At 35.0% G+C, this 16,934-nt stretch overlaps 1 protein-coding gene across 2 annotated transcripts in view; it reads left to right on the top strand.

The window, feature by feature from the left end:
* The window catches only part of DOK6 (docking protein 6), a 436,008-nt gene that overhangs the window by 149,195 nt on the left and 269,879 nt on the right, over positions 1 to 16,934 (top strand). For both annotated transcript variants that reach the window (XM_005586482.5, XM_074022240.1), the window contains exon 2: positions 5,273 to 5,380. In XM_005586482.5, coding sequence (XP_005586539.1) covers positions 5,273 to 5,380 — 108 coding nt within the window. The remainder of the gene's footprint in view (positions 1 to 5,272; positions 5,381 to 16,934) is intronic.

Genomic DNA, 16,934 nt, shown 5'->3' with positions numbered 1-16,934 from the left:
GCATGTTTAGGAGATAGTTTTGAATGAGAAAGTGAACTCAGTTAATCCCCCAGGATAAAGTGGTGCAGCATCCTGAAATGATGGGGAGGGCAGAAATGTCATCTGCTTTAAGACAGACACTGGCAAGGTACGTTTTCTTGTAAGCAATAGGTTCTGTTGTTAACCAGCCAAATAGTCTCTGTACCTTGAGATGCCCTTGAAGAGCCAAGTAGTACCTGAAGAGACTACCCCATCTCCTCCCACCTACTGCTAATGGAGGTCATTAATTTATGTCCCATTCTCATGGGATGCAAATAAAAATAAGGTACCGCATTTCATTTATGTGGTGCTCTTTCATGTACTCAAAGAATTTGTATCTTTCATTTACAAGCAAAATAAAACCTATTCCTATTATTATTCTTTTTTCTCCAAGGAGTGATTTCCTGGTCTCAGGCAGTCATTTCTGCTGTTCAGTCCTGGAATGTCTCCAGCACTCTCACATAAGGCATCAGTTATAGGGCCTAAAGCAGATCCTAATGCACTAATAAAATCTGGTTTGATGAAGAGTACAAAAAGGTGATCTCCTTATACTTCTGCTTATTTTATACTTCTGGTACGGAGGCGGCTTTTAGTGTGCTGACTCATGCTTAATTTGATTTTACATTGAGACAGAATGACACTTGCAAATCCTCCACACCAGTGCCCTTTTTATTATTTTACTCCATTAAAAAGCAAAATACTTTAACTGTGTCCAAAGAGGGGTAGAAGATGGAATTCTGCATTTATTAAACTTTTTTTTTTTTGCTACTTTAAGTTTAAATTCAGCCAGAATCTGATCAAAATATAACTAGTCCATAGCCATGGTGAATTCATATTCCCTAATAAAAGTGTATGCTTTCATTATTTGATTATGAGATTTTTATTAGACTTTCAAAACATCAAACGTAACTTAATTAAGACAAACAGAAATGAAGAACATTGTACAACATACCTAACCATTAGACTTCCAAACTGTTTAGGTCACAAAAAACAAAGTGTCACATATCAGAGGAGACTAAGGAGACAGAACGACTACATGCAACTTGGTATCCTGTGTTAGATCTTGAAACAGAACAGGACGAGAAAAATCTGGCAAAATCTGAGCAGAATCTTTAGTTAATAGTATTTGACCAATATTAGTGCATTCGTTTTGAAAACTTACCATTGCTATATATGATGCTAATAGTAGAGGAAGCTGTATAGAGCATACAGGAACTCCACCATTTTGATAACTGTTTATAAACCTAAACTTATTACAAGATAAAAAATAATAACTAAGGACCTCAACTTGGTAAATGGTTTACTACATAGAATCTATAAAAATCAGTCTTGTCTCTGCGTGGTTGACTTTCTTAATGTAATAGCAAAGAGATAAAACATTGTCAAAAATATTAAATCTATTTCCTCCTTATTATCTATTAGTTTTATTTTAAAACAATATTGAGTGCCTAAATAGAAATACTTATGCCTTCTGGCTCATGTTTAGCTCACTGTTTAATAGAAAATAACTACGGTAACATCAGATGGGGAATTACAGTCGGCGAGTATGTGTATTTACATATTTCCACAAATATTGTAAGGTTTCATTTAACATCAAGATTGTTCCCAAGCTATGAGTAACAAAGTGACAGAGTACAGGGGAAAGCATTGCTCTGTACAAAAAGACAACAACTATATTACTAGGGATTTGAGTCTCAATTTTACTTCTCAATTAAGACTCCAAATCCATTAATGAATAGCTAAAAGATCAAATATTGATAATCTCTATACATCCCACTTCACAGATAATATTCTTTTTCTGTTAGCAGTCTCTCAAATCGTAGATTCATGTAACTGTTTTTTACTTCCCCAATATTATTACACTGACAACTACCACAACCAGCACTATCCTACCATCACTGCTAGTTTTAAAAAAAGATATCTGAAAGTATCTTAGTCAGTTCCAGCTTCTGTAACAAAATATCATATACATGGTGGCTTGAACCACAGAAATCTATTTTTTTTTCACAGTTCTGGAGGTTGCAAGTTTGAGATGAGGGTGCCAGCCCTGTTGGGTTCTGGTGAAGGATTTCTTCCTGGCTTGCACATGGCCATATTCTCACTGTGTGTTCACATGACCTCTTCTGAGTAAGGAGAGAGAAAGAGAAAGCAAGTTCTCTCCTGTGTCTTCTTGTAAGAGCACTAATCCCATTATCAAAGTCCAACCTTCATGACCATCTAACCCTACTTACTTCCCAAAGTCCCCATCTCCAGATACTAGCACCTTGGGAGTTAGGGCATCAGTAGATGAATTCTGTGGGGATGCAGTTCAGTCATGGCAGTATCAGAAACCCGAGAGTTTCAGGTAAGAGTTTGTGGATTACTTTTCAAATTTACATGCTAGATGCTTTCTTCAGGCTATGTCTTGTAATGCTCAAAGAGCATCTTCATGAGGTATATTGATCTTAATTTAACTTCTGCAAGTGAAGTTGTTTAATGAATAGCAGAAACTGCACTAAAAATTAAATTTTTGTGACTAAAAAACTATGTTTTTTGGTATTACAATATAATATCCTGCATTCTAATACAAAGGTATGAATTGTACTAAAGACTGAGTGAAATGATTTATCCTGCCCCAAAATTATTTCATGCTATATGGTGAAGAGAGCAATTTTAGGAAAACCAAATTTGATGCCAATTTTTTGTTCCTTTCTTTTCAGTCGTATACTAGTGAATGTCAATATAAAGAGTTATATTGCTTAACAAATATTCCAAGCTACAGTGAAATATAGCAGGAACTCATATGTGTATTCAATGGAATAAACGGTTTTATTATATATAACATAATTCTCATAATTATGAAAATCATTTGAAATCTTTAAAACTATGTTGATGCAAGCAATAATTTTTACAGTATATGTAAATACCAACAATGGTTATAGGTGTGCTGAACAAGGTCTGTTGCTAAGAGCATTTTATCCATTTTGTATTAAAATACCCTGTGTATATTGACTATCTTCTATGCACTGCGGCATGAGATTTATATACTTAATTTTTTAACACTTAACACTTAATTGTCTTCAAGCTAATTTAAGGACACAAGCTCAGAGAGATAAATGCCCTGCCCAAAGTTATGTGGCTCCAGCAAGGGGCTGAGCTGGAATTCCAAGTACAATATTCGTAGTTTCACTATCTGTACTTGGGAGATCATTAATATGCTTTCTATTTTTTTTTACAAAAAATTATATGGTGCTCTAATTTTTCTGGTTGCAAAATATTTACATCTGAATATTCTGAAGCTGAATATTTATTAGAATTGTATATCATTGGGGAAAAAGTGTCCCTTCGTATGGCTTTGTCTTGTGCAGAAAATTGTACCTACTCTATAAGAAAAAGGAGCTTGAGAAATGGCTGAGCCTTGTGGAGAGTATTCTGTGTATTAGAACATAAGCCCATCTTGGTAAATCCTCCCTCTGTTTCATGAGGTACTCTTCTTTATTAGCTAATACACTAAGTAATTTGTGTAAGGTTGCACAGCTAGTAAGTGGCATGGCCATAATGTAAACCTGTGTCTGTTTGATTCTAGAGTTTTATTAAGTTTCCACTGTACCAAACTGTCTCTTCTTAGATGTTTGCATTTCCAAAATCTGTTACCACTTGAAATGTAATTACTTCATTTAAGTCCAAAAGCAGAATTCTACAGCACTAAATAAATCTATGTAGAATTAAGTTAATTAAGCTAAATAAACCATATGCTGATCATATTGTAATCATCTATTTTTTTTACATACATTTCACTCTGGGGGTGAGGATCAGTGAGGGGCCAAATAAGCACATAACTACAATATTATGTGTGAAATACAGGAGCTGTATGTAGAAAGAACACCAGGAGCTCTAAAAGAGTGATTTAGTTCATGATTTTCCGGTGCATGGTTAGGAGGTGCTTGATCCAGGCAGAGGAGAGGCATGTTCATGTGTGCAGGAGGTTCAGGATTATCCTGCACATGCTTTTCAAGGCTCCTGAAGAGGATGTAAGAAAGAAAGAGTAAAATCAAAGTATGTGTGTGCTTGGTTGTTCTACTTTTATAATGAGAGGCCTTTATGTGATAGTTGCAAGAATGCCTTTTAACATGGAAAAGACTCTTCTAGTGAATAATAAGCAATGCACACTTCAAAGGAATTATATTATCTGGACTATATTTGTTAAAAAAAAAAAAAACCAAACATAATGTGACAACTTTGCAATTTAGATGAAGACATAGAAGAGAAATATTGTGATCTAGATTTCAGAAGTTTCCTTCTATCGATTTCCTTATGGGCGTAAAGAAATTATCCACCAGCAAAGAATACACTAAACTTTGAAATTTAAAAGTTGTGGCCAATTTGCATTTTTAGACTTCTTCAATTACTGGAAAAAAAGATTTATTTTATTACCTTGTCTTCAAACTTACTGTTGAGAGAGTGTGATATGGTGGAAAACAGATAATGAACAATCTACAGGTCCAATAGTAATCAGTCCTATAAAATAAAGGCAAGGTTCAGAAATTATGGTTTGTGTTAGTGTAATTAGTAATCTTGTTTTTTTAAAATCAAAGCTTAAGATTCAGATTGTGTGTGTTCAAATCCTGACATTGGCACAAACTTTATCTTGAAATGAAAGTAATGCCTATTTTATCTTTATCTCATTTCATTATGAGGATTAAATATGTATATAGATTTTAATTTATTGCACATAAGTATTTTGTAAATACTTCCTATTACAAAAGTTAGAAAGTCTGAGACAGATGTGCTCATAATAAAAATATATTTCTTTCTGTTTAACATTATTAATGAACATCTATTTTTAAAAATCTAAAATTCTACAAGTAAATTTTCAAATGTGATTTTTTTCAAAGATAGAAAATTGAATATTATGTAAGTGCTTCACTTAACTTTATTAACCTGCTATTGCCCTAGCATGGAAGATGGAGACATTGTCTGTCACTAGGATGGTGATAAGTAATTTATATGATATTGATATTCAGATGATTTCGTTATGTTAAAGACTACTAAAACCAGCCAGCACAGTGAAAACCTCAAAACAAAATCTTTTCAGAAAAAATTTTACATGAAATACCGTATTTAAAAAAAAAACTGTAATCTTAATTAAAAACGTGCTTGTCAATCAAAAACAGTTCCTCTCTGTGAAGTGCACTTAAAAAATTGATGAATAAACTCCTGATGTCATAAACTCATTTAAAAATATGAATAATGGGATTCTTTTATTTGCTTTCAGATTTTCAGACGATGCTGGTTGGTTTTCAAGAAGGCTTCTAGCAAAGGACCCAGAAGGTTAGAAAAATTTCCAGATGAAAAGGCAGCTTATTTCAGAAACTTTCATAAGGTAAGTCACAGTCCTGGGAGTCCCTGGGGAATAACTGGGCCCTTGAGGACTTGTGGAGATATTTCTTTGATAGATGAAATCTGCAGTGGCAAAAATTAATGGCTTGGGAAAAATGCCCTTTTCTGATAAAATGCAGAAGTTATTTTTCTCCTTTATTTTAATTATCTGTTGTAAATGCCAGTGGTACCTCTGCAAAATCAAAGACCCATTTTTATTGCTACTTTGCAAAATGAGATGACTCATAACTCAACCAAATCATTTTCTAAGGTGCTGAGTAGGTATTTTCTCTCTTCAGGTTCATTATGCATTTGTTACTTGATGTAAACTGTGAACAATATTTACTAGATAAAATTTAAGGGGCTGCCTTTAACAGTGCTAACGATATTGTTAACGTATATGGCATTTGCTGTTTTGTAAGCTCCTTAAGAAAAGGATCCTTGAATATGCCGATGTGTAGAGATAAGGCATAAACAGTAGGAATAAAGTATCAATTTCCTAAGAATTAAAAGAATGTAAAGCATAACCCCCAAATGATGCTAAGTATATCTTTCATGATAATATCAAAACACAGCTAGGTATTTTATAGTGATGCAAAGGATTCGTGATCAAAACTCAGAGTTGTAGAACAGTGTTGCTTACTGGTAGAATGCTCGGTAAAGATTTTAATTTCTCATTGGTCATACATGGAGTAAGTTTTCCTCGATAATGTAATGAATATGTGGAATTTTATTTTATGTAATATATTGTTCTGATTTCTTTTTGAAAAATAGATTATTTGACAATAACTAGCATTTATTACTATTAGTTATGAATATTAACTAGTAACCATTTAAAATTGGAGTTTGTAAAACTGTCTAGGAACCCATTCTCTATATATATATAATATATATATAACACACATATATATAATTTTAAAAATATTTTAAATATAAATAGACATTGGTCTTGCTATGTTGCTGGTCTCAAACTCTTGATCTCAAACAATCCTCCTGCCTTGACTTCCCAAAGTTCTGGGATTACAGACATGAGCTACCATACCCATTGAAGTATTCCGTATATTAATATAGACTTACTGCCAGAGAATACAAGTTAAAGTTTCTGTCCCATCACTTACTAGCTCATGGATATTTGGTTTTCTCATGAGTAGATGAATTTTAAAATTGTTATATATCTCTAAAGATTATGTGATATATGCTATCATAAAACAGCCAGTATAATACTTCTCAATCTAATTATATGCAATTATTTGAATTCTAAAGTCTTACTGGTATGTTTGTGTTATAACTATGATTATGACTTTGGCAATAATGTTAAGCCTAACTTAATGAGGAACTGCCGGTTGTAAAAATGTGAGCCCATGATATTTAGTTTGTGAGTAAAATTTTGATGGGCTGAGCATATTATATCTTCTTTGGATGCCTGGTCAGAGTTCCTGCCTGCTGGTTAGTGACATATACTAGTTGGAACTCTCTAGCCAGTACAGCTTGCTTTATTTTTACTTACAAATGAAACAGGAAAAATTGTCAAGAAGCGTTATCTTATCTCTGGACTCAGCTATCTTTTATTCAAAAAAAATAGACACACTCTAGTACTCTAACCTCACTATAAGGATTGGTAATTTGGACACAGATGGGCCTGGAGTGTCTGCTCTATGCTAGGCATTCCACTCCTGGTTGGGAATTCAAAGATGCGTGAGACACAGTCTTGCCCCGAAAAAGCTTGCATTCTAGTGGAAAAGACACAAATACACAAATAACTTCAATTCAATATAGCAGGTACAGATGGAGAAGTAGTCACAGATTGCTGAAGGAAGAGCATTTTGCCTAATTTGGAGCTCAGATAAAACTTCTCTGCAAAGATGATAGTTGAATGGCCAAACCAGTGGTGGTAATGTGTCAGCCAAATGAAGAAAAAGGGTCATCTCTAGGAGGCATGTGAAACAGCCCTTCCTCCTTATTTTATATTCTCTTGTTTTTGCTACCTTGCCCACTCCTTACCCTACAGAGGCAATCACAGGCACTCCACGGCAGTGCTCAGAGCTAAAGAAAATGCTAACTCCTATTTATCTTACAGACTGCCTCATTAAAAATCATTTGGCTTCTACTGTGAGCTGTGAATTTCAAGGCAAACTTCATTCCTTGAGTTGTTCTGTGAACTGTCAAAACATGGCCTATCCGTTAGCCTGGTATGGAACTCCATCTCATCATCATCATCAGACATGTTTATGGAGCCCTTACCATGAATGTGGCACTGGGCCATGCACTGGGGATGCAGTATTGGAAAGATGGTGCTCTAGTCTATCATTGATCTTCACTTCTTAATAACATAAAACAATGTAAATATATAATAAATGCATCTTTTTTTTAAAAAAAAGGATAATATAATACAGAATTAATGGGTAACAGCTATAGATATGAGTAGGCTAAGACTCAACTGAAAAAAAAAAAAGTCAGTCCTTAACAAATTCAGTGATATAAAGAAAGATAATTCCAAGAAGAAAAAAATTTAAAAACCATTACCAATAAAAATGAGATAGAAACAATTCAGTGTGATCAAGGATCTGAAAGAGATCTGTTGTGACTGGAGTGTAGGAAAAGAGGTCATAAAAACTGAATTAAACCAAAAGTGATGAGAGTCAATGACAGGGTTTTAAGCCCAGGTCTGGCATTATAGTCTTAAAATACCACTTTGTGTTTTCATTTTCTGTACACAACAGTGATCCTCTGACAGTATAATTCTCCCACAGATGACATATAGAAACTCTGGATGTCAGGTTCAAGCCCCAGCTGAGGTTCAAGGGGAGTGAGTGGTTGGGGTTAGGGAGCTGGAAGAACACTCAAGAAATGACAGGTAGATGACACATGGCTTTATTCAGCAGCTCTCTCACACTGTCTGTCTCATCAGCAGCTTACTTACATTGTCCACCTTTATCTCGGCTGCTTGCTCCAGCTGTGATCTTCTCAGCAGTCTCTGTGACTCCTGCCGCTCCCACTCACAGCTGCATGGCTGGCTCTCCCTTTCAGGGTCAGCAGCATAACTCTCTCCCCCTCAGCCCAAGCTGGTTTCTGGCTCCCTGCTGCCTGTCTTCAGACAACCGGCTCTCCCTTACAGAGTCAGTGGCTTCACTGTGTGCCTGGGTACAAGCCCTACCTGTGTCCTGACTCCCCAGTATTTGACTGCAAAATGAAGATATTTTGCAAAGACTACTCTGGCTCTCTTTCTTCCTCTGGGCATGCCATATGCACAGTGTCAGCAGGGCAGTTATACCTTTTGCAAACAATAGTGGCTCTAAGCCAGGTGATGAACCTTCCCATGTTATGACTACATAGCTGTGTTTACATAATGCATGGAATTGTGTGCCTGCACTCCAATCCTGCTGAGTTATGCAGGCTATTTACCTCAGCCTGTTCTTGACCAAAGCACATCCATTTATCTAACACTGGACAAAATACAAAAACAAACAAGTCCCTGGGTCTCTGAAAAAAGCAAGTCATTTGTGGGGGAAAGTCAGGTCTGGAAACAAGTGAATGACAGCTTCTCCCTTTCTCTGGGTGCAGCTTTAGGCGGGGGCAGATGTAGTCACACCAAAGCAATATTGGCCATGGCAATGGGATGACTAAAACCAGCAGTTCCCAACAACCAGGGCATGAACCAGTGCTGGTCTGTGGCCTGTTAGAAACCAGGCTGCATAGGAGGAGGTGAGCAGCAGCAGACAAGGGAGCAAAGCTTCATCTATGTTTATTTACAGTTGTTCCCCATGGCTGGCATTACTACCTGAGCTCCACCTCCTGTCAGATCAGTGGCGGCATTAGATTCTCATAGGAGCACGAACCCTATTGTGAACTACACATGAAAGGGATCCAGGCTGTGGGCTCCTTATGAGACTCTAATGCCTGATGATCTGTCACTGTCTCCCATCACCCCCAGATGGGACCATCTAGTTGCTGTAAAACCACCTCAGGGCTCCCACTGATTCTACATTATAGTGAGTTGTATAATTATTTCATTATGTACTACGATGTAATAATAGTAGGAATAAAGTGCACAATAAATGTAATATGCTTGAATCATCCCTAAACTGTCCCCCAGCCCCCACCAACCCCCTGGAAAAATTGTCTTCCATGAAAGACACGGAAAAATTGTCTTCCATGAAACCTGTCCCTGGTGCCAAACAGGTTGTGAACCACTGACTAAAACAACCACAGAAAGACTTGGCATCATTGTTCAGAAACCAGGAGAAACCTAGGCTGCCAGAAAGGGAGGAAGAAACTCCACCAAAGAGAATGCTAGAGAAGGGGAGCTCACAAATATGTACATAAACTCAGAATGAGAGTGTGGCTGACCCTTGAACCAGCTATGAAGTGGCAAATTGAAAGCAACTCACAACTAAAGCTTAAGCATCTGACTGAAGTTTGAGCCACACCCCACCACGAGTGTAGCATTTGGCAGTTCAGTCTAAGCAGGGGAATTGCTTGCTGAAACAAAACAGTAACCATCTTAGAGAAATGTAACAGAATCCAGAGGCTACGCATGACAATTACAATGTCCAATATAAAATCCAAAATTCCTCAAGATAAAAAATACTATGAAAATGGAGTCCAATCTAAAAGGAAAAGAAAATCAGCAAATGTTCAACCTGATATGATTCAGATTCTGAATTATTAGAATGGGATTTAAAAACAGCTATTATGCCATGCTTGATGAAGTGAATGAAAATATCATTACTCCTTTAATTTAAAAAAAAGTATTTTTGACAGAAAAACAAAATTTTTTAAAGACATCCAAATATAAATAGTTGTGCCATAAAGGCACAAGCACACATATGTACATCACGACACTATTCACAATACCAAAGACGTGGAACCAACCTAAGAAAATGTCATACATATACACCATATGGTACGTATGGATACTATCTGGCCATGAAAAAAGAACAAGATCATATATAACATGGAGGGAACTGGAGTCCATTATCCTTAGCAAACTAATTCAAGAACAGAAAACCATATACCACCTGTTCTCACTTACAAGTGAGAGCTAAATAATGAGAACATATGGACAGAATGAGAGGAACAACAGACACTCGGGTTTACTTGAAGGAGGAGGATGGATGGAAGGAAGTTTCAGGAGAAAAAAAACTGTTGAGTACTATGCTTAGTACCTGGGTGATGAAATAATCTATGCACCAAACCCCCAGTCACAAGTTTACCTATATAACAAACCTACACATACACCCCTAACCTAAAATAAAAGTTAAACAATCTAGTTTTTAAAAAAGCAAAAACAAAATTCACCTGCAAAAAGGAGAAAAAAGAGAAATCCTAAATGGAAATGTTAGAACTACAAGACATCCAAAATTAAAAGTTCACTGGTTAGGATTAATAGCAGGAATAAAATAATAGAAGAAATAGTGAACTTGAAGATAGAACAACAACAACAAAAAAAATCACTGGCTATGAAAAAGATAATTTTTAAAAAACAAAGAAGTAAAACAGCTTCTAGGACTTAAGGGACAATTTCCTAGTTAGTATTCCCATTGCAAAGGAATAAGAGAATGAGGCAGAAAAATTTTTGAAAAAGATAATGGCTGTAAAATTCCCAAATTTGGTGAAAGACATGAATTCACAGATTTAATAAATTCAGTGAGCTTGAAGCAGGATGTTTGGAAAAAGAATCATGCCTACTAGGTCTTTCATAAAAGAGAAAGAAAATCTTCAAAGCAGCCAGAGAAAAATGACATGACATACTGGTGGCCAGTTATCTGGAGGGCAGTGATCTTGGAAGCCAGAAGAGGCTGTGGAACATCTTTAGGGTGACAAAAAAAACAACGTATCTTCAGTCAAGCATTCTATGTCTGGCAAAAATATCCTTCAAATTGAAGGTGAGATAAAATCACTTTCAGGTTAACAAGAAAAAGCACCTAAAGTTGTTTATTTCCTTCAGATCTATACTCCAAAAGTGTTAAAGCAAGTTCTTGAGGCAAATTATACCAGAGGACTTGACTCTTCAGGAATAGATGAAGGGAATCAAGAATGATAAATACATAGGTAAATATAAAATACTAACTTTGCCATTATATATGTATACATGATTTATAATGTATGAATATGTAATATATGTGATCAATATAATGTAAAGATGTTGGTGAGTAAAACGGACTCACACCATTGTAAGATTTTCATGGTTTACATAAAGTGGTATTATATTAAGTATAAGTAGATTTGGAAAAATTAAGCAGTTTACTGTAATCCTTAGAATAATATTTTTAAATTAATGTAAAAATATATAGCTCAAAAGTAATAAACTAAAATTGAATTTTAAAAAACATTCAAAAATTCCAGAAGAAAATAGGAAAGGAGAAAAGAGGTAAAACAACAACAAAAATATGCAAAAATGTAAACAAAGAAGAAAATAGTTTAAAGTCAATCACATGAATAATTACATTGTGTTAGTAAACATTCCAATTAAAAAGGAAAAATTATTTGAATGGAAATAAATCAAAACCTAACAATAGGCTGTCTACAAAAAATGCACATTAAATATACAGATAGGCTGAATGCAAATGGAAGGAAAAAATGATTGACCATGAAAATAGTAATCGTAAGAAATTTGGAGTGGCTGTATTAAATCAGATGTAATAGACTTCCAGACAAAGAGTATTACCAAAGATAAACAGGTTATTTCATGATGACAACAGTATCAATTCATCAGGACAAATAAAAATCACCAATTTTATGGAACTAATTACAGAACTTAAAAATACATGAAGCAAATTTGACAGATTTAAAGAGAGAAAGAAACAATTTCACAACTATATTGAAGATTTTAACCCCCTCCCTTTCTCACCAAATGATAGACTAGCTAGAAAAAAAATATGTGTCAGCAAGGACATGAGATCAGACTTAACACAATCAACCACTTTGACTTGATACTTTTATACCAATACACAAAACAACTATAGAATACAGGTTACTTTCAAGTGCACATGTTATGGTCAACAAAGTAGACCACATTCAAGAATATTAACAAGTCCTAATAAACTGAAAAGTATTGTGTTCTTTGACCATAGATGTTTTAAATGAGAAATCAATAACAATGTATTATCTAGAAAGCTCTAAATATTTGAAAATTAGCATACGCCAAGGAGCAATATGGAAAAGGGCTAAGTAGATATCACAAAGGCAAATATTCTAAACTGAAAGATAACAAAAATAGATCACAACCTAATTTCATTGTTTTTGAGTAAAAGGATGAATTTTGGATATGGTGTGTAAGTATTTTGGATATGGTGTGTAAGTTGGACTTACTTATGAATTAAGTGTCCGGTGTGAATGAAAGGTAGAACTCACGCATGATCCTGGGGTTTGGGCTTGAGCAACAATGTCAAGGATGATGCGGTTCATGGAGATGAGGAAGCCTAGAAGATCTGGCTTTGGGTAAAAATCACGAGCTTTTACTTTATATATGTTAAATTTCAAATGTCTATTAGGCATTCAAACTGAAATGTCAAGTAGTCAATTAGGTAAGTAGTTATGGGCTGAAGTGAGGGAAATGTCACTGCTAAAGTTGTTCCTTTGGTTATCTTTGGCATATTGATAGTACCTTATGCTATAGTTCTAGATAAAATGTCCTTGGAAAAGACAGAGAAGAAAATGAAGAATTAGCAATCTAACGTTTGGAAGACTAGCGAAGGAAAAAGGGACAGAATATAAGTCTAGGGAAAAAAACAGTAAAACGTGAAAAATAACATTAAGAGTAGATCATTGGAAACCAAGAGAAAACTACTTATAAAGATGAGCAAATGGTATTATGGGTAAAACCAACAAGAGATTAATATGAAAGAAAGGAGACCATTGTATTTACGACACGGAAGTCCTTGATGACTTTGACAAAAGCTGTTTCATTCAAATATGGGGACTAAGTTTACTTGAAGGAGCCTATAAGAAAATGATGGATGAGAAAGAGTCAGCTACTTAGCAAACATTTTCAAGAAGTTTTGAGCCACAGCATGTAGCAGGTGTGTTTTCAAATATGACATATATGTTACCTCCAGGTAACACACCTGTAGGCCTATGGGAATGATCTAGTAAGCAGGAAATGTGATGAGGAGAAAGTTTATGTACATAATTATAGGGTTTTGTCTTTGACAGAACCTGGGATACTTCATTAATTCTACCAAAAAACCTGGAAGAGAATATGAGTATTGATATAAGGAGGTTGGATAAAAATTAATATTGGAAAACTGTGATCAATATTTCAGAAACACACACACTCTGTGTGTGATTTTTCCCTCCCATGTGTGAAAATGAAGTGGCAAAACAGCATGAAGAGCACAATGAGAACGGGAACAGTTAAGGGAATCATCTTGTAATTAAAAACTACAGACTTTTTAAATTGAAGCTCCCTGAAGCTCTTTTGTAACTATCTTCGGTAGATATGACAGCTAAAATTTACCTTCTTTGGCAATGCTATGAAGGTGAAAGTTTTTATTATTACAACTTTCCTTTCATAACATTGGAAAGGCTAATTCACTTTCCCAGTGACTTAAGTTTCCCTTCAGGAATTTTATTTTATTTTTTTCTGTGATGATCATGAACCAAAACAGCGAAGTTCCATCAATCCTGACATGGAAAAATAACATAGGCATGATTCATCAGTAGCAAAAATTCTAAGGTTTTCTTTTTTTTTTTTTTTTTTTTTTTTAAGGAGTGTATACAAGGCCCCTTTTCTGATTTTGATTTTATTTTAGTAAATATTACCTAAGACTTGTGTCTTTGTCTCAACCTTACTATGTCTCTTCTTTCCAGTATGTAAACTAGTTCAATGATCATAATTTCTGTTTCTCTTTTTCCCTTAGGATGTACATCTGGTTTTCCTCAAATTCTCTTTCACCATTCTTTTGTTATTCTATAATGCCACTGTTTATCATTCAAATATGATCTACTCTTCCTAGTCATCAAAATTATATTACTATTAAGCACCTCTGAATTGCTCAAATTAAGGTAAAAGCCATCAATATAAATATATGCACTTGTCGAGTGAGATAAGTAACATGTGGGCACATCTGTTTCTAGAAGTTGTTGCCTCTGTGCTACAAAGGAAAAGAGATCTGCCTTCTTTATTGGGGAGTTGCTATTAAGCCCAATTCATATATGAATGCAATATGATTATGAATATAATCATAATGTAATATAAATCTTTGTGAGACTACTATGTGTAGTGATAACGCAGACCCCAAGTTTCAGAAAATGAAGAGGATACTCTTCTTGTTTGTACAGTAGGGACAGTAATTGTCCTAATCTTCTAGGACCAGTAGGAGACTTGAATAAGGTTCTACATATAAAAATTTTAAGAGTGTTTGGAGGAGTCAATCAACACTAAGTTATTATCATTATTGTTTTGAAATTTTACAATCTGATGAAGTAAGGTTTATAAATAGCTAACTATAACAAAGTATGATTAAATGCAGAGTACAATATTAAAAGTACACAGGAACAGTTCATTCTGCTTCTGGCAACTAGGACTTTACCAAGGACTTGACACTTAAGGGACTTCTTAAGTTTAACTAGTTTTGACAAAGTAAAATAATGGGGGGAATGCATTATATGAAGAAAAATGTGACCACAAGTACTGAGAAGCTACATTGCACGATAATTTGAAGAGAATTTGAGTCATCTAGTGTTGGCAGGCTCTGAAAGGAGGTCTGGAGTGGGAAAGATGAGCCCAAAAGAAGTGCATGGGGCAATAACGGGGTATAAATACCTTACTACGAGTTTAGTTTTTATCTTTAGGCAATAGGGGAGTTGTGAAAGGGTTAAAATGCTTTGTCATATTCTCAAATACGTATTTCAGAAAAAATCCATTTTTGTGGTGTCACAGCCAATGGATAGGGCAATACACTACGTAACAGAGAAACTAGTTAATTATATATTATAATATTTTCACTTCCCAAAAATAGATGTCAGAGTCCTGAATGGAGAAAGGTAGGTGAATGGAAAGGAGGAGATAGGTTTAGGTGACATTTTCCAGGCACAGTCAAGTAGAATTAATTACTTAATGGATACAGTGTATACTCTTCAGGCCATGGTGAAAAGCCCAGGCTCCCCCACTGCACAGCATATTCATGTAGCAAAACTGCACAGGTATTCCCTAAATTTATACAAATAAAACTTTTTAAAAAGACTTTGTGACTGACTGTGTATAGGGGAAATAGAAGAGAGAGGAATGAAAGTTCTGATCTTTTCAAGACAGGGTGATGGATGAATGATTTCCCATTCACAGAAACAGTTACCATATGAGGAGGAGCAGTTTTCACTGGTGAAGAAAAATGTCATCCTTGGCATAGTATGAGGCATCTATGGTATATTCAGGTATATATTTTCATTAAGCAATTAGAAGTACAGCAGATTGTAGTGAAATTGCCCAGGAAACCTACTGAATAGAATTAAGGTTAAGGTGGGTGTATATCAAAGCCCATCTGTAAAAGCAGATCCATGCAAAATTAAACTTTGTAATAAGCCCTTTTCTCTAAATGGCATAGGGTTTGGTATGAGCCTTAGAGTAACATCCGTGGTATTTCACAGGTATTTCAATTCTAAGATTATTGAGAGCTACAAATAAAAAAAGTGGATCCCTGACAGGAAAAAAAAAAACTAATCTAAGAAATGATTTTAAAAATTGCAAAGAGTGCCACTTAAATGAGTAGCTGTTAGTGGAATAAATGTTAAAAGACTAAACCGCAAAGGTTATAGTAATTATCAATACCAAGGAAATAGTAATAATTCTAAAGAGGGAATATATTTATTTTACCAAAGAGAAAACTTTTAAAAATTTTGATATTTACAAAGGAGAAGGAGAAAGCACATTATTGGAGGCTGTGGGTATCTCCGTGGGACAGGACAGGTGGCTGTGGGTGACTTGAATGTCACCATCGGGATCAGATGGCGTTACTTTGTCCAAGGCCTAGACAATCAGCCATCAAGGCAAAAAATATCACAGAAGTTTTTAAATATTTTTATGCTCCAGTGTACTCTTGCTCTTACAAAATCATGGACTAAACCATAATTCCTCATGGCTTGCTCTATTTCTAGACTCAGTAGTCCTTTTTCTTCAGAAGCGAACATTGGCTAAGTTGTAAATTTGGTCATAGTTGCCTCTGAGAGTCAGGTAAATAAAGGAAGCTCCTTTTAGAGACAGGCGAGATGCGAAATCTTTGTTTTCTCTTAGCTAATTAATGGCCAGTCCAAATATTGGATCTTCAGAATTAGGAAAAAATATTCATTATCAAGATGGCTTAGAGAGATAGACTAGTGTGGATTTCTCAAACTGTTCTATTTGTGAGTGTTTAAATATCATAAACATGTAACTAACCAGTTACTTTGATATACCCTAAAATCTGCTATAACACTCACTAGCAATAAATTAAAATAATCAATCAAATGAATGAAATGTTTGCAACCTAAATGAGAGATTTCTGAAAAAAATAAGCTAAGGATACAATTATTTCTTTACCAACTTTAACTTTGTGTTCTGCCCTATCTGGAACATCCCATAT

The sequence above is a fragment of the Macaca fascicularis genome, chromosome 18 (assembly GCF_037993035.2).
Source record: "Macaca fascicularis isolate 582-1 chromosome 18, T2T-MFA8v1.1".
Taxonomy (NCBI): domain Eukaryota; kingdom Metazoa; phylum Chordata; class Mammalia; order Primates; family Cercopithecidae; genus Macaca; species Macaca fascicularis.
This window is presented reverse-complemented; position numbering and strand designations above follow the sequence as displayed.